This window comes from Manis pentadactyla, chromosome 1 (assembly GCF_030020395.1).
Source record: "Manis pentadactyla isolate mManPen7 chromosome 1, mManPen7.hap1, whole genome shotgun sequence".
NCBI classification, from domain to species: Eukaryota; Metazoa; Chordata; class Mammalia; order Pholidota; family Manidae; genus Manis; species Manis pentadactyla.
This window is the reverse complement of record NC_080019.1, coordinates 82,803,018-82,822,917: the sequence shown is the minus strand read 5'-3', so window position 1 is coordinate 82,822,917 and position 19,900 is coordinate 82,803,018. Positions and strand designations below refer to the sequence as shown.

General features: G+C 32.8%; 1 protein-coding gene across 4 annotated transcripts in view; it reads right to left on the bottom strand.

Annotated features, from left to right (window-relative positions):
• The window catches only part of TSC22D2 (TSC22 domain family member 2), a 46,570-nt gene that overhangs the window by 13,662 nt on the left and 13,008 nt on the right, over positions 1–19,900 (bottom strand). The window contains exons 2-3 of one of the 4 annotated variants that reach the window (XR_008996645.1): positions 18,291–18,362; positions 7,472–7,630 (exon numbers count right to left, since the gene is read on the bottom strand). The exons of 1 other annotated variant lie outside the window; for it this stretch is intronic. Coding sequence is in view for 1 of the 3 variants with exons in the window: in XM_036896330.2 (XP_036752225.1) it covers positions 18,291–18,362 (72 nt within the window). In the remaining 2 variants the exon portion in view is untranslated. The remainder of the gene's footprint in view (positions 1–7,471; positions 7,631–18,290; positions 18,363–19,900) is intronic. 2 more of the 4 variants (XR_005026946.2, XM_036896330.2) reach the window with 2 other exon arrangements.

Here is a 19,900-nt window from a genome sequence, read left to right as displayed (position 1 = left end):
GAAAAAAGGTCAATGGAAATAGGTGTTTAGAATTACTCTAAAGTAATCAATGGCCAATAAGTCTAGACTTGAGAGTTGTCAGAATGTGGTAGGCAGCTAAAACTGTGAAAGAAGTTTGCTTAAACATGGAGAAGACAAATGGGGCCAAAACACTGGAGAATACCAACATGTGAAGAGTTATGGAAGATGGACTTGGGAAGAAACTGCTCTTCTTGGGAAAGCTAGTTATTTCTTAGTGTAGAGATCCTAGCAAGTTAACATATTGAAACCAATTTCCTCATCTGTAAAATGGGGTCATGGTCTTAACTACCTTATTTAAAGGATTGCTGTGAGGGTTAGGTGGGACTTTTTACAACAGTAAACACTAGAAAAAATTAGTTCCTTCTATTGCTTAGATCAGTTTGAAGTTTGACACAGTAGAAGGTCTACTATCCCAGTGTCTCTTAGACTACAAATGAAGCAAGGTACAAACAAAAATCAGTTGATTGGTAGTAAGAAAGAGTCTGTGCATTTAATCTTACCCCCAAAATGTAATAATCCTAGTTATGCCATAAATTTTCCTTATTTCTTTGTACTCAATTAGTCAAATGTTAAAGATTGCATGCAGTCACAAGATATACATGCTAATAAATATTATCTGACTTGAGATTTAAACTAACATCAATATTTACTAAGCACAATATTCCCGTGGACTATTTCTTAAGCACAGTATTTACAATATTAATAAATTTCTTATTAATACTCTATAGGATCTCAATGTTTCATTTTTTAAGTTAAAAGTAATCTTAATTTACTATGGGAAATTTTTCCAAAGGGTACTGAGATATAATTGAATTCAACACATATTTTAATTCAACATAAAAATTTTCCAAGTAAGTGCTTAACTAAAAATATCCTTCCTTTAGTGTTATGTGAAATTTCAATAATAAATACTATTAAAGACAAATCAAGAGTGAGATAAAGTACTGCTTTGCTTCTAAGTCATGTATTTATTACTCTAGTTGAGAATTATCGCTTTAGAGTTACCTCATTTAAAAAGGCATTCTGGTATAGGGCAACAAAGAAAAGTATAAAGTAGTACTAACATAAAATTAAAAGGATCAGTAAGATTTTTTTCATTCAAGCAGAACTGTACTCAAATAGGTATGTTTTCAGTCACAAAGTTTTTAATAGCTAATGACTTTTTCTCATTTTAATCTAGATCCATGTCCCTGAATTCCTCTAGGCAAGTAACAACACTATAGCATAGCTAAAGTAAATGACAAAATTTTATAATAGTTTGTACATATCAATTTGCATAAAATCTTTTATGATGAATTCTAGACTAACATCTCTAACTAACTGAAATTTGTTATATCAATTTAGGTTCTAGAGATAAAGCTGTTACTGGAATGCGATGCTTCACTTATGTTCTCCTTGCTCTCTTCCTCTCTTGCTTATAAGCCCTACCCTTCCATAAATAATTTTGCTTTTGTTGTCTATTGTGTTCTTCTCCCTTGAGTTAAAACCTTAAAGGCAGGAACTGTATCCATCTCAAGGGTCTACTTATAAGATTCTGTATATAACTGATATTAAACAGTAAGTTGAATAAAAAGATGGAATAAAAGAATATAGTCTACCCTTGAACAATGTGAGGATTGGGGAGCTGACCCCCACTGCTGAAAATCCATGTATTAACTCTGACTCTCCAAAATTTAAGCCATAGGCTAGTACCTACATATGTTTAATATTCGTGACATACCTTTTTTCTTTTTTTGATATTTCTAGGCTACATGGTTTGTCTGTGAGTTTTTTCTAATTATTGAAAATCTCCTTAAAATTTTCCAACATACTTATCCATGTGGTTTAAGGATTAGCTGTATTTAATAAATTATCTCATTTAATTTTGTAAACTTGAGCAGGAACTTATGTTATGTTGGGCTTATCAAGCTAAACTAAGATATTAACCTGCTATTTCAACTATTAGAAACTAATCAGAAGGGTGTCACTGTAATACAGTAAAAATGGACACACCTCCTGAGGAATTTTTTTCTCCTTGACAAAGAGAGCTTCAATAAAAAAACCAATAAATCTTAATGTGATTTTCTTTGCATCTGGTTGTTACCTACTGAGGAAAAAAAAACATGTTAGCAGTTTCAATATAATATAGGCAACTGAAGTAAGTAGAAAAACTAAGTTCAAGGAATAGAAAAGCTAGAGCTCTGTGGATTTTGAGACTACTTCTAACAAAATCATCGTGAAACTAGAGTGATAACAAAGTCACAGAAGACTTTGTGGAAAATAAAGTGGACTTTAAAAACTCTTAATGACATTTGGATAAAAACTTTGGCAAAGCTCTTTTTACATTGGAATCATGAATTTAGGGAGAAATCATTTAGAGTAGTCAAAGGCTTAACTGTATAATCATACCTCATAAATACCCATTTGTGGGTCTCAACTGCTATTTATCATTCTCTACAGACAATTAGAATTGAATCTAAGGAAAGAAGTGAAATAAACTAAATGCTGTTTTAAAAGTGGAAAGAGGAGGCCAATTGGTTTGGTCAGGTCAAATAAAGAAGGCAGTTTAAACTGCCATGACTTTAAGCAAGCCTCATGAACAAGTGGCAGTTCTAAGTGAACCAGACTTAGGAGTCTGAAGAAATTCAGACGTGCTTCACTCTTTCTACATTGGTGGATCAAAGCACATATAAAAGGAGTCCTGTGCAATCCTTGCATCATCACTAGAATCAGTAATTACGTAGTGGGAAAATATCCTTGTGATCTCTTAAGATGTTAAGTAACATCTGCTTATCCATTTTTGAAGGAACTTTAGAGTTACATTTGTACTAACACTGATGACTTTTGGCCATGAACTGGAACCCATTCTTGGTTAGGGCAGCTATGAAAACACAGAACTAACTAAAGAATGTTCTCAGGTCAATGTTTCCACACAATTTGTAGAATAGCTTATATATATATATGTATGTATGTGTGTGTGTGTGTGTGTGTGTGTGTGTGTATATATATATATATATATACATATATATATATATATATATATATATATATATATATATATATTTTAGGAGAGCAAGGTACAGGCTTTTATTTAGAAATAAAGTGAGAGAATAGAGCTCCTGGCTGATGCCAGGAGGGGACAAGAGAGCCCAAACAGCTTATATTTTTACAGGAACCTAATCTCTACTAAAATGTTTTAAGTGATGACAATCATCTGATTTTTCTGCTTCACATTTTAGATTCTCCATTGTACAGGGAGGGCTTATAAAAGGTTTAAACATGAAATGGAAAGAGAAAGGAGATAAGAATGCCAAGATAAACATCACTAGAGGTGTTCAAAGGCTAGACGACAAATTGGGAGGTGTGTTGTAGACAATTCAAATATGAGACAAGTGGTTGGAAAAATGATCACTAAATTCCCTTCCAACTCAGATTTGTAATTCTAGACTCAGTAGCTAACCTCAAAGGTGATAATGGATAAAAGTATTTGGTTCTGCAGTCATACCCAGGTTTGCACCCCAATTCCATCACTTTTATGGTATGACTTCACACAGGTTATTTAGCTTCTCAAAAGGATAATAATAGGACTAGACACTACAATGCAGAGAGGTAATGCATTAGTGTTTGAGTAGCACATGTTACACACTTAGTTAACTATATAATTTGTATTAGTAAGGTATAGTGGCCAAAATCTAAGTATCATGAAATACACAAGGAACACTGACTTAGGATTGTTCTGGTTATTAGATTTCTACATCTTAACTCTTGCCTCTAACTGTATACAATAATTTCTAACATTCTTTTCAGATACCAAATCTGTCATGCCACGTGCCACAGGATTGTAATAATATACTTAAATGCTTATCAGATGCTGATTATGGAGGTATAATATCAAAAAATCATTATCCCAAAGTCTGTGAATTTATAGTTTAGTGCAGGAGATAGTCAAGTGGGAGGTGAGGTAAATGCTTGTAAGACAGGACAAGACTTTAGAGACTGTTTTGGGGAAACATAATCAACATTGAGGATCAGGAAAGAATATTTAGTATAGGAAGTGCCACAGTTGGGTGGAGAAGAAAAAGATACACACACAAATGTTCCAAGTAAAAAGAACAGTAGTTCAGTTAGCCATGTTAGAAAACTCAAATAATGAAGACCAGTTAGAAGCCTGCTGCATTTCCATATTAGAAAGGATTGTGACCTGAATGGGGGGATGAGAGATGGAAAGGCAGAATAAATACTCAGGAAGTAGACAGGCAGTACTTTGTGATTAACTGGCTAAGAAATCAGATTAACCAGCTACGAGAGATCAGAGAAGTTTGAATGTAGGGAGAGATGCCTATGTAACAAGTTTGAGCACCTAGAGCATATAGATGATACCCAAATCTGTCTGTATGCTTTTAGAATGATGAAGAATGTGAAAAGGGGGTCTGGACAGCATCCTGAGAACATCAGTAATACTTAAAAGGAAAAGCCTGCCAAGAGGACTGAGAAAAACAGATGTAGAAAGAAAAACAGGAAGTGATAGTATCACAGATGTCAAAATATCAGTTCAAAACCTATGACATATCAGTATTAGCTTTGGACAAATGGACAAATATTTGGAATACTGAAACTATTAAAAGCTGCTTAACCACAACTGCACTATTAATATTCATGCATATGTACTCAAAGTCTGGAAAGGAATATGCAAACACTAAGTAATTATGTTACAAATTTGGGTTAGATGTGATTGTTCTGTTCTAATTCTACTTCCCAAACTTTCAATAGTTTCAATTTTGATAAGGCAAATATATATTACTACTAAAGAAACTGGGGTACAAATATATTATCTAAAAGAAGACTTTTAAGATAGGATTCTCATATTCTGATGACCTATCAAGTTTTTGTACATTTTTAACCACAGCCCTGAAGAAATTAAGTTTATACTTGATCTGTAGACAACTTCAATTTAATTGACAAGTAAATGAATTCTTACCGTTTTACTTGTTTTTGTGTTAAGCAGTACTATTATTGTGAATTAAACTTTAAGCCATATTTACACATGGGAACTTTATTATAAACAGCTAAAACTGGAAAAAACAGTAAGGTTGGGAGATGTGAAATAATGTTCAACCAACCAAAAGGATTTGCACAAAGTAGATGCTCAATTAAAATAAAATCCCTGTATCTAAAAAATAAATTGTGTTGCATACATGTTTTAAAAGTAGATATTAAAGAGATTTCTTAATAGAATTATTTACAACTAAGGGCAAATGGGAAACTCTGATGAACACTTAGTAGGTGGTCTTTACATATGATTAAACCCCCTACCCCAAGATATAGTTGCAGCTCAAAATAGCTTTTTAAACTGCTTCCCAGTGTCAGCTATTAATAAATTCTAAATACTAAAGGGTGAATTCTTTAATGTTTACACTTATTGCAACACTATTCTAGTTATATACTAACACTTGTCTAATATATACATATTTGTTTATAATCACAAGCATTAAATTTGAATAGAGATTCTTTTCTAATGCAACAAATACTTAATTTTAGATCGCAAGCAACTTACCAAATTTCTTTTTGGCAAGTGCTTTCAAAGATGGTTTTATAATAAAGGATGACCCACTGCTACTAAAGTTCAAATGAAATCAAATTTATGGATTCACATCTTCATACAGTATCAAATTCTCCCTTATCTTATCCTTCAGATTTTCCAGGGCTGCTCTGCATACCAGTATACCAACTAAGAGTAAAGGCTGTAGTTAGAAAACTAGATTTGAATCCCAACTCTACCACTTAAAAGCTATGTGACCTGAACAAGTTACTTAATCTCTCTAAGCTTTCACTATCCTTCTTGTAAACTGAGAATATTGACAGTATCTATATAATATGATTGTTGTGAAAATTAAATGAGATAACATGCCAAAAACACTTAGCACAGCGCTTCACACCTAGTTAATTACGCAGTAACAAAACTACTTTTAAGGAGAAATCAGTATCAGTATTTGAGCACAGACTGACAGTATGAAATTCCTTAAAGCAGGTAGGCTGACTTGTTCCATCAGTCTAACGGTCACTTATTTCAAGCCATGGATAAATACCAGTAAGAGCTATAGAATCAGTGTACACTAAAGATTTCTTTCATATGTCACCTACTTGGGTGTCTAACAAGGCTTCTCCCTTTAGGCACAAACATTCATTAACAATGTTACTCTGAAAAATCTTGACAAATGCTCTGAACCTTCCACAGAAAACATATGAAGTTCTATCTAAAATTCTTCATATCCTACAATAAAGAAATTAGAAATTATTTTCCTAATAGATTTATTGTAGAAAATGAAAAAAAAAATAAAGTAAGTATACAGGAGAAAGGAAAAACTGTTATTAAATGTTTGTTGTATTTCCTTTCAGACTATCATTGGTTGCCAATTACTGGTTTTTAAGAAATTGGAAGTTTGTAGAATATGATCAACACAGTCATGGGATACCATACCAGAAAAAGTTTAGAATATTATTCAAAAGATAGAATAGATGTAAGTGTGTGTATCAGGGAGACAGTAACTATCTCTGGTTAGGAATAAGTCAGAAATAGATATGGTAGCCTGTTTAGATGATAATTTCAAATAATCTCTGATAGACATACAGGATATGGGCACAACACTCTAGAGAAAAATATTAATTCTATAATTGTATGACCTCAGATATGTCATTTAACCCAGGTTCTTTTTCTTCATCTGCAAAATATGATCATCTTCAGAATGAGGATTAGGATCTTATCCTAATCCAAATCTTATTATCTAAGAGTCCATCTACAAAATACAGCTGCGTAAAACAAAGCAAAATAAGAAGGTACACAAAACAAGTTACAAATTTGTTTTCTAAGCAGAATACAATTCTGAAAGGAAATGTTATAATTTTCAGGGCATACAAAAAATGTATAGTGACTTTCAATATATCACTGTCATTTAATATTGACATCTTAGGTATTCTCAATGTAAGAATTGAGAAAATTTTCTTGGCTTTATTTTTAGACATATAGAAGAAAAATGTCTTTTATTTAGAAAAATAAAATCTCCAAAGCAATAAAATTAAGTTAAGCCATATTTTATGAAGAAAATGGATATGTCTTTTTTAAAATAAAAGATTAATACATTATTTCTCAATTATGTCCTGGGATGATAATATTTGGGGTTCTTAACTCTACTGCAAGCATCTATAGCAGATGCAATATTTAAATAACCTTACTGTAATACAGGATGTCACTTTATTTTTTAAACTGATTATTTATTAAAAACCACTGCAAAGATATGGCCTTCAGCCTCATGAGACTTTGAAAGAATTACATACTCCAAGTGTTTAAAATTCCAAATTTTAACTTACGTTTAATACTATATTGTTATACAATGTGCTCATTTTGTTCATAAATATTCATCTCAATACAATAACATCAGGTATAATACATAAAATCTAATCCATTAAGTCTTACCAATTTATGACCTGATGAGACACTCTTGTGGACAACATTCAGTCCTTAGAAGCTAGAATAACCCTCCAACCATGAGAGGGCATCTCAACTTTTAAACTTTCGGCTTTCGATCATTATTATGTCACATTCCTCCTCCGATGCTGAATTCTAAAAAAAATTCTAGCAAAGAGTTTAAGTAAATAAATGTTTTAATCAAATAGCCTTAAAAAAATCTTTTATAGCAAAGTTTTATGTTTCACCATGATTATACAACTGATATTTTGTACTTAAGTACTTTTTAAAATGTGAAATACTTTCATATTTGATCTGGATACCTCATATTTTTCAACATGGACTTTCAGGCTATCAGGAATACGTTTTAGTTAAGAGTCAAGTAGAAATGGAACCATTAAAGGTTTAAGATTATGATCCAGAAATTATGATTTAACACCATAACTTTATGATATAGACAACTTTGTAATCCTATAGAATGGCATTTGAGTTTTATTGTTTGATTCACATCTATGTATGAGCTACACTTAAAGCACAGGTGGATGGAGCAGTAATAATCTATACTTGATCATTTAAATGATCAAGACAGCACTCAATTTTTATACCTAAATTCTAGTCTGTCTCTACCACCCCCAATTTTAAAATCAGACACCATGATGGAAAGAATACCATTTTATTATGTGTTTTATATAAGAGACATAACAACGTATCCTATTCAGAGGTGGTCCTACTGATCATCTGTGTATAGGGACAGGAGGAAATTGGGAATAGGAATATTTAATAATGGTAAAAACTACTTCATTAAGAATATAATCTTAAATTTTTTTACAAGAAAGCTTTCAATTGGGCATCTATTTTAATCACTGAAAGGTAGTATTAGTGAAATTTTATGTCTGATAAGAATAGTTATTTAAAGGCAACCCACATATTTATGGGCATTATTTTGCTTAAATTATCCCTCTAAATGACATAATAGGCAAGGGAGTGGGGAGAAGAAGGAAGCTATTATTGAGAAAAAATCAATACATGCAAAGCCATAGAAAACTCAAAGACAGCATTATAAAGGAAACTGCAGCCATCGCCAGAGATATTTGACCCAAATGTAGAGGTTGGAATTATGCAGTTACAGATTTTAACTTTCAATGGAATTTTTCTATTACACATGGTCATTTAAAAGTCTCCCATACAATCTGAAGAACCATTATGATTTTTCCAATTTACAAATATAATCTTTTCAAATGTAATCTCCCAACACATTTGACTTCAATAAAATCATGGAACTTTACTATCCTTTGTCAAAGCACAGCCTTATAATGTAATGACCTGGTGAAGGCAAAAATCCATTTATTTATGAAGGTAAATAATAGTTTAAAGTTGTGATCATTTATTTCATCAACATTATCACCAAAATGTTTTTAGGAAGTTTTTATGCAACTCTTGTCTCCAATCAACCAAAATACTACCAGAATTTTAAAAATGTTCTTTGAGGACACCATTAACAGAACAAAAAGGCAGCCTACAGTATAGGAGAATATATTCATAAATGACAGATCTGATAAAGGGTTGACATCCAAAATATATAAAGAGCTCACACACCTCAACAAACTAAAAGCAAATAATCCAATTAAAAAATCAGCAGAGGAGCTGAACAGATACTTCTCCAAAGAAGAAATTCAGATGGCCAACAGGCACATGAAAAGATGCTCCACATTGCTTATCATCAAAGAAATGCAAATTAAAACCACAATGAGATATCACCTCAAACCAGTAAGGATCACCACCATCCAAAAGACAAACAACAACAAATGTTGGAGAGGTTGTGGAGAAAGGGGAACTCTCCTACACTGGTGGTGGAATGTAAATTAGTTCAACCATTGTGGAAAGCAGTACGGAGGTTCCTCAAAAAGCTCTAAATAGAAATACCATTTGACCCAGGAATTCCACTTTTAGGAATTTATCCTAAGAATGCAGCAGCCCAGTTTGAAAAAGACAGATGCACCCCTATGTTTATTGCAGCACTATTTACAATAGCCAAGAAATGGAAGCAACCTAAGTGTCCATCAGGAGATGAATGGATAAAGATGTGGTACATATACACAATGGAGTATTATTCAGCCATAAGAAGAAAACAAATCCTACCATTTGCAACACAAAATAGATGGAGCTAGAGGGTATTATGCTCAGTGAAATAAGCCAGGTGGAGAAAAACAAGTACCAAATGATCACTCATATGTGGAGTATAAGAACAAAACAACAGCAGAAACACAGAACCCAAGAATGGACTAATAGTTAGCAAAGGGAAAAGGACTGGGGAGGATGGCTGGGAAGGGAGGGATGGGGGGGGAAGAAAGGGGGCATAACGATTAGCATGTATAATGTGGGGGAGGCACAGGGAGAGCTGTGCAACACAGAGAAGACAAGTAGTGATTCTACAGCATCTTACTATGCTGATGAACAGTGACTGTAATGGGGTTTGTCGGGGGACTTGGTGATGGGGGGAGTCTAGTAAACATAATGTTCCTCATGTAATTGTAGATTAATGAAACTAAAATAAAAAAAAATGTTCTTTGAGGACTTACTCTTGTGGGACAATCCCTGTGAGAAGATAAAACATGCAGCTATACTGCGTAAAGTAAATGCATCCTGAAATACATGTATCTGTAATTGCAGGGAATTTGCTTGTTCCTAAGGCTTTGATGAACTGGTCACTTAAAGGGCAGACTGCCTGACCATTTTAAAGGGCCTGCCAGCAACAAACATTGTTATAAAAATGCCTGAAAAGCCTTTGGAAGATAGAATTAAACCAGCCATATAGAGCAAACTTAGTTATTTTACTTACAGAAAAAATTTTTAAAGGTGAGTGCACTATAAAAAATGTATGGCAAATTTAGTTTAAGAGCTGTATACATTTAAAAAGACACTAAAGTCTATTGCATTTTCAAAATTATTTGCTAACAAGCACAGGGGTCACATTTGAAGAGTTCCAAAGACTTAATTCCAACATGTAGGAAATCCTTATTAAAAATATGAAATAAAATTTGGTAAATGAAGTGCTTGTGGATGAACAGAATTAAGATTAATCAGCTATCCTTTAAAATTTCAAGTTAGAATTCTCCTAAAAATGACTATTTACTTAGAAAGCTGTTCTAATATATCAGTCATAATCTTGAATCTCTGGCAAGATTGCCATCAAAAACAAATCCTGAATATTTCCTATAGAACATATTTCATTCTTTTTCAATTTCCGAGGAGGAAAAATCTCATTTAACTGTGGACATGCTATTAAAAGTTGGAGTCCAGCAAGAACTAAGCTTAAGTTTGCCATTATTTAGCTAATTTTATGGTAAATTTATATTAATAGAACAAAATAGAAAGCACGGGGTAAAAAGGTGGATGATTAACAATTTCCAAGTCATTATTTGCAAACTGAAATGGGAAATCAAACCTACAAGGATTCCTAAAGGGACTTGTTATCAATGAATGTGCTTAAGCTTCATTTGATACAAAATATTTCACTTTCAAGAGTAAACCACAGGTTCACTGCACTGTTTTGAGAAATCCTAAACATGATATATCAATGCTTGCTTTCCTAAAGATCAGAAATGCTTATTTTTTAAATAGAGAAAAAAAGGGGAAATGGGGCAACCCTGTATGACCCCAATAAGTTATAGTCTTTCCACAGATTACGTATGGATAACTGAGGCTAGAAATACCAAAGATGAACTCAGAGAAAAAAATTAGCCCAAACATACTTAATAGGATAAGAACACTGGAAAGACAGTGTGTTCCAAGAAATTCACATATAAAGGACATACACAATTACAGGAAACCACATAAACCTGTGGTTGAGGCAAGAGGTAATTTAAGACAACTAGCTATGTTAAAACTAAATATAAAAAAAGGTGTTTAGCACATTAAGTATTGTATCAAATACACCTCTTGGTGGAAGACATGCATATACAGCTTAAAGAATTTCATTAACATACTGCTTTAAAAAATAGCTTTAACAAGAAAGGTTTTTGATATTTTTGATGGATATTTATTCACAAATGATTTATACCCCTCATTCTTTTGAAAAGAGTAGGAACAGCTTACAGAAGATACAAAAAGAGAATGAAATTGGGGGTGGAGGAAGACAAAAATGGAAAAACACAAAGTAAATGGAAGCCAGTTATTATTTACTCAAATATATGCATCAAGGAACTGCAGAATTTGATAAAAGAAAGCTCATATTTGACTCTGAACTTTTTGTTAGTGAAACCTAACAAAAAGGGAACACAATTTTTAAAAATTTAAGATACCATCATGTATTTTATGGTTTTAAGAGTTTACATCTCATTTCTTGAAACAGTGTGCTGCGACTATTCCAGACATACATTTTGCAACATTTTTTGGACTAAGTTAGCAATATCTAAAATAAAAACAGCTGCTGCAAATAAATACTTAAGTTTTCTGAAGATCAGTGGTTAATGATCTTCATTAACCCTATGAACACAGGACTGGGATTAGTCAAGACACTACAACTTTTTTTCCCTCCTTGTTCCCCTTCTAATAGGTCTAGGGACAGAATACCCTCTTTATCTTGGTATCTACCACGAGGTAGATATGAAGAAAGATATGATTTTTTGGCTTCCAGGACACAGACTATATACACCACTATTTCTAGGCCAAATATCATAATGAAAAGCTTAAAATAATACAACGAGCACTTTCAGATCTTTAGTATTTATAACCAAGGATCTTCAAATTTTGAAAACAACCAGAAAACACAATGGCATAAAAATGTTATTTCTTAAGAATATCAAGAAAGATTGCCACCTGTTTAAATGTATTTCTGTCAAATATGAAAAATATTTTAGAAGTAGTCAACTGACACCTAAACACAAGCTAAGTTTTGGTAAGCTAATGCATTTAAATGCTTTGTATTAATAAAAAAATCTAATACATTTTTCGATTTGAGTGATTTAGAATGCACACATGTACACACAAATAATGCCAAATAGATTATAGCCAGTCATTTATCTACCTACCAACTCTCTTAATGACAACAAAGAATGGGAGTAATTCCTTAATATTTCTTCCCAAAAGGTTGCCAAGCTGTCTGTTAGTTTAAATACATTGAAGAGGTGTGAGTTTAAAATTTCAAATTGTTGAGGACTAGACGAGAAAACCAAACCAAACAGAAGTTACATGTTTGTTGTGGTTCAACAATTTTAGTCTATATCTAAATTTCCTTCTCATCTGAACAAGTTCATTAAGTTTTTTTCTTAAAAAGCTTTGGACTGCAGAAAAAATAAGTTGGGTTTAGCAAATAAATTCACACACTTACATATATACACACATCCTGTTCATAGGCTTGGTTTTACTTAAAAGCCATTTGGCAGAAAGTAAAAATAAAGTAAATTGAAATACCTATTACAATAATAAAGAGACCTTACCAATATTTCCACCGTTTTCAACTGATTCTCAAATTTCACTCTGAAAATAATTACCATGACTTCTCAGAGTAGGCTGTGGTGGTGTTGAGAAAATTAACAGACTAAAGAGGAAGATGGTAAACACATAAGCAGCTGCATACAAAATGGATGAGCAGTTAACAATTTCTCATCAACAATTCTGAAGTGCGGTCATATGTTGAAAATAATGTCAGTATGTTAGATGTCCCATTTCAGGTAGCAATAGAAAAGCTAAGAGAAGAAGCTTAGGAGCTACTGAAATACCATTTCAAACAATAAGAATCAGATATATCTATGATTAATCTGGTAGCAGACAATCTACTTTAAACAACTTTCAGAATAAAACTAGGAGGCTACAACAGAATATAAAGGATAGGAGTTACATAATTTAGAAACCCAAGTGCTAAGTAAAAATGTCTTCGTATTACACCACTTTTCCAACTCAAGATTATTAAAATCCCAGCTTGATTCCTCTTTGAGGTTTTCTGATATTCACGGCCAACAATGACAAACCAGAAGTTAAGCAATTCCAATGCTTTCCTTACCTCTTTTCTTTTCCATTTAGAATTAAGTGGGTGGAATAAAACTCTTCAGAGCAGAGATTTAAAAAATACTTGGCTTTAAACCTCACTCAAAGTCAATATTCCTGACTAGTAGCCAGTAAGACTGTTATTTGTAGTGATGGCAAGACTGTTTTCTGGGGGACCCTGTGTACTTTGAAAAAAAATTAAGCTCAAGCCTGCCTGTTGAAACACCCATGTGCCTGTCCAGGTAGAGTACAAAGAAAGCAGATTTCCCAGTCATCTCTGTGTTTAGAACAACTATTCTACAGAAATGGAACACAACAGGTCTGTCACCATATTTTCCTGTTTATTTTTGTTATATAAACATTGCCTTAAAATTAATTAGCTTTTCCGGCAGGTTTATTACTAGCTAACCAACACCATAAAATGCAGGCAACTAACGCATCTAGGTATTTTTTATTCTATCTATTCAACGCAAGTTTCAACCTCCCTCAATTTACATACAAATTCTTTCAATTTCTCATGATTCAGACTGTTAAATTTATAAATATTGTCATGCAATAATAGCTTTGACTTCTTGCTTTAATGTTAATGTGAACATTTTAAAAGTATGTCCTTAGATTTTCATGAGATCCAGCCTAAACGGTAATAGGTCATTAAAAATTTGTCCTCTAATTTTTAGCATCTTTGATTATCCTCTAAGAAATAGCCTTCACTGAAATAGGTCAAAATGTAATCAGATAATAAATTACATAAGTACTAGGTACAAATTATTAGGGAATATATTTGGGTTATAAAACAGTTCAGGTTCCTATCTTCAAGGTACTTACAACATAATTGTTGGGAGAGGACATTTAATCAGTATCAATCTCCACCAAGTAATTCACTATGATGATTCCTTCAAGTTACATGGTTCAGATCTGCAACTATGCAGAACCATAAGGGTGGGTCTCATACATAATTCTGGGTGAAGGAGCACAGATACAATATACATAATGTATGATTCCACTTATTAGAAATCATGATAGGGCAAGGATAGTAGTTTGAAGGGGCATGAAAAGGTCATGAAGGAGCTTATAATATTTTGTGTCTTTATCTGGTGCTGGTTACACAGATGTGTTCAGTTTGAGCTGTATGTTTATGAATGGTGTAATCTTCTGATATAAATTATACTTCAATAAAAAGACTTTTAAAAAGTCTTATCACTGAGCATTCAAAAACCAGATTATCCAAGTTCTGAAATCTGAGTTTTACCATTTGGGTTAACAAGTACTGGCAGGTGTTAATGATATATCTAAGCTTCTTGGGGGATGAGTAAAACAAAACAAATTGTCTCATGCAAGCAACCTGGTTCTGATTTAATCCTCAAAAATGTAATCTCATAGGGAACAAAGAGGAAATACTGGAAGCCTTCTTCAACATAAAACACTTAAGGTTATTTAAATGAGAACTTGTAAAATCTAAATTTTTAACTAGATGTAAATAGATGTAACTACTGTGTTAAAAAACTTAATTCAAATAATCAAGTATCCAGTAAAAGACATACTATAAATTTACTTAGATATAAATTTAAAATCAGTAACTCAACTGTACAACTTTCTCTATTCTCTCTTTAAATATTGGTGCTATCTTAAGAAAGGACAAGAGACTCAAGGTGATGGTGCACCTAGCAACTGTTATCTCATTTGTTGCTACATTTACGCATTTTCCTTCACTATGGCAAATACTCTTGTTTACCAGTAAGGTCAAATCCTCACAAGCTACCTGATTTCTTCCTTTAGTCTACCTGAACTAAAGCTTCCTCCTTCTAGTGCTCCTTTACCTTACTGACCTGATATTTATAAGAGAGTAAATTTGTAAATTTTTACCCTAAGCTTAGACAATAGACTCCCAATGAGAATCTGCTCCTCACTGATCAAGATAGGTTTCTAATCTAATACTGTTAATGTAACAAGGCAATTCCAATAATTAAGTTTGGAAAGCTGTTTTTTAAAGAAAAAAAAACAGTCAAATTTTAAAGTTACTATTCTGAAATGCCAATAGAGCAGGATACCAATAGAAACTGACTTCTTCATAAAAAGATAATCTCCAGAAAGCTCACTATGGAAGCTATATGATTCATTTTAATAAGTCAACAAAAACAGGCTTAGGGCTTCCTAAGAAAGAGCTGTATTATTTTTCAACTATTAGTATCTATTGTCCTATTTGGTGATGGTTTCAGATGACTGATTCTTTGAAGACTCTGCAAATGACAAATGGGGAAGACAGATGGCACCTACAGGGAAAGGGAGAGGAAGGCTTGACGGCAGCTTCAACTTTAGTACAATAACTGAATAAAGCATTGGATATCAATGCAAAGAGAGAATACCTAAATATAGGCAGGGACACACTGATGAAAAGCATCTCAATTTGCTATTTCTAATATAAACAGGGAAGGAAGCAAAGTGGACATTAGAGAACTCTAATAAGTCAACGTGAGAAAGGTATACTAGTTTCTTACATTTTGACTAAAAGATATTCTTATAAAAGAATCTTGGGGAAAAAAGATTCCGGTCTCTCAAGCAAGGCAAAACGAAGGATCCTAGCTATCTAGGGCAGGTTTAATGAAGACTAGCAAAGAACTTAAAAGCTGCCCCTACTGAAAATGATTTCCAAGATTTCATTAATAGGAGTCTGAAATATGGTATCTATAGACACTGACAGGCAAATTTATACCTCAACTAAGTAGAGAATGTAAGAGCTTTATAGTCGGTTAAACCCCTGAATGATTCTACCTAATAGAATCATTCCTGCAAAATACTTACCTACCAAATTAGGAGTGAAATTTTAAAAGTCCTAAATTTACTATAGTGAAAAATGGACAAGGCAATTTGGTGAAATCTAACACAAATGAGGTCAGAAGTTATATTTAATATTTTCAAGCCTCAACACACAAATCTTCAACTGGTCTGCAATGAAAAGAAAGAACATTCTCACAGTATTTTATTAGCTAATACACCTATTAAAAAAATCTGTAGATATTTGCCAAATGAAGTTGTAGTTAGAATAAAGCTGGCCACTACTGGTCTTCTTAACTTAAAATTTAACAAGCTAGTTGAAAAGTTAAAAGGAAGCCACTAGTCAGTTTCTACTGGGTTGGATTTGTACCAACAGGTGCAATATACCTTGGAACAAATAGGTCAACTTACAGTGAATAATGATCTAGAATGTAAATTCTGATTATATTCTGGTATTAACACATTGTAAGCAAGTATCCACTAACTTCTTTGGTTCTGGACAATAGGCTCCACAAAGAAAAGAGAGTATTTTCAACCCATGAGAAACTACTGAAACAGCAACTAGCTCCATTTCTGATACCTTAGATGTTTCTGCTATTAGAAAAAAAAAAAAAAAGGTAAGGCATATTTAGGTGTAAGAACAAATGAAGAGCAGGCAACTTCTTTGGTTGTTTTTTACCAAAACAAAACTTTTAATATTAGATCCAAACATAAAAAAATAAAGCTCAAACCTTTCTATATTGTTTTGATGAAAATATTGTTCACATAGATACCATGATACCTCATGAAAATTAGCTATCTGAAATAAATTAGCATACATCTGGAAAACTATTCTTATTACATTTCTAAATAGAGTGCTATTTTGCCTTTTTCTAATGGAAAAGTATGAAGTACACCCCAAAGTACTCACCCTAGCTACATCTGATAAGCCATTTGAATATTAAAGCAATCATGCTTATTTCATGCAATTTACATTTACATCTTAATGTATGATGCTATAGCTATGCAATTTAAAAACTGGAAATTACAAACATACTATAAAATTAAAACATTTTCAGCTAAGGAACACATCTCCAAAAGATACTTCGTAAGAAAATTTCTTTAGAGTGACACACACATTAAATCAAGCCTAAAAGCTAAAGACTGTTATCATTTCTAGGCAATGCAGATCATGTCATAACATGACATGTACATGCACTTAGCAATACTCTTTTCTAATGAAAGAGATGGAGTTGAGTCCATGATGTTATCCAAACTATGCAAGAGGACACAAATACGTTGCCAGGCAGAGTTAAAAGAATCTAGCAAAGCTTTGTGTGAATTTTAAAAACATTTGTGCTCAACTTCAATTAATTAGATACAGAACTATGGAGTGCTAATAAATATTCAGCAAAATAACTGAACAGAGCACATACTACTTGAAAATGTATATTAAGCAGAAAGATAAACCAAAGTATCTTTTGCCATAAATGGACTCCAAGAGTTCATTCTACATTTTAAAGTTAAAAATAAAGTATACACCTTTTTGTGAGAAAATAGTTTTTTAAGGATTTATAAAACAGTAATGCAGATCCAGTGAATTCTAGCAAATAAGCTTGATATTAAAGTTTCTCATCAAGAATAACTACTCCTTTTGATACCTTGGACTTGTCCCTCCTACTTAATATGAACTAACATTTTGCTTTGAATCACTAAGATTTTTACAGAGAAATCATATAAAATAGTATAAAATTAAAATAACCGTAGTGCCTTTATTTTATAGAATATATGTTTATAGTAAAATACACATGGGTAAGTGGATTATTTCATAGAATAAAATCCAATTGAATACGTAACTACTTCAAAAAACAATATACTTAAAAGTGCAGTTAAAAGAAAAGTTTGTTTATATTCTATTTAAAATATAGATTGACCTTTTGGTTTATTTTGCTGCTTTGTCCCATGCTACTAGATACTACATGATTTTTCCCCAAAGTAATAGTTTAGTTTTAATGATGAGAAACTGGTACAACGTGAAGCAATTCATGCATACACTTTTGCATGTATGCATTCCATATTTAAGTATTCATACCTATCCCAGAGGTTCTTTGAATCCTGAAACGTGTTCAAATGGAACGCTTGGTAGAAAGCAGTTGAAGGATTCCTGTGGGATCCAAGAATCAAATGGAAATGAAGTTGAGAAGGTACAGTAAAATCACAAAAAAGATGGAAGATTTAGACTTCTAATATAGTAACTTCTCTAATAAAAAAGAGGAAAAAACACATAAGCTTACTTAAAAACATTTTGAAAGAAATTTGAAAAGTGGACAAAATCCAGCAGACCCTGACAACAATTCAGGATCACAGTTCTAAAAGAAAGGGGTAATACAGATAAAATTAAAAACTAGCATCCAGTTGTGTGTACATTCATACACACAGGAATGTGACCAGTTCATAGCCTAGCAACACTACCCTATCAAATGCCTTCTAAAGCCCTATATATTAGCAGTTTAACAAAGCTGTTTTAGATATTCATGCAAAGTAAGTTTGTAATATAAAAATTCTTCCTAAGATCTATTTGGCAGGGTTTGAAGATGAACAATGAGTCCTTTTGTGAGTTGGACTTGACACAATTTACACCTTCAGAATCCATTTATGCATGGTTTCTCTGGGTTAAGGTAAAAATTACCACTGCAATTGTATGGCAGCTTCCTAATTTCTTGCATTAATATAGTGGCCCTTTAAAGGGTAAGAGCTTATATATACAGCACAATCACTATCCAATTCTACTATTCCCTGGGGATACATTCTCTAGAGCTTTAACATAGACTCTTAACTGATGGGCTCAGCATGGCAAACTCCCAGCATGCATGATTCACCTCACATCTTAGGAAAGGTTTCTCAGGGGACTACTGAACTTTTGCAGGGGGACAAACCTGCTAAAGACTCCCTCCACTTAAGCATATTTCCAGTCTCCCTCAACAATCTGTACATTAGGGAACTACCAAAAACTTGCCACATTTTCACTTCTAAAATTCTTGACTCATTCTGTAGCAGAATAACAGCAGCAAGCTAAGAATGTAAGTGCTTATTATATACCAGACACTATTCTAAGTGCTTTACATTTATTAATTCAATTCTAGAACAGCCCTAAGAGGTAGGTGTCTCTATTAGTCCCATTTCACAGATAGGGAAGCTGAGTCAGATAGAAGTAACTTGCCTGATGCCACAGAGCTAGTAGGTAGCAATCTGGTCCCAGAGTTAATGCTCTTGAACTACGATGCCTAACATATAGCAGAGTTAAACTCTAACCTCTTAGGTCTGCCTCTCTATCAGTTAAGTGGCAGCTATTATTGTTGAGCTTGTTTCAAGAACAGACTAGATGTAAAGCTCCTTCGATATAGTCAATTCTCACGAAGTAACAGCTTTTATTTATCATCAAAATGAAATTCAGATACAACATGGCAATTCTGAGATCTTAACAAGTATCATAAGAGAGTTTCTGCAGTATTGTTAATATAATAAGAAAACTATTTCCAAGTTCTGATGGAATAGGAATCAAATTATCAATGATCATCAAATAAAAGAAATACTTGATAGAATTCCATGATTTCAAAACTCAGATTAAGACTCACTATATTACCTACTCAATTAAAAATTTTTTTAAAGTTATTTTTAATTTTAACCAGTAGGGTACCTTTT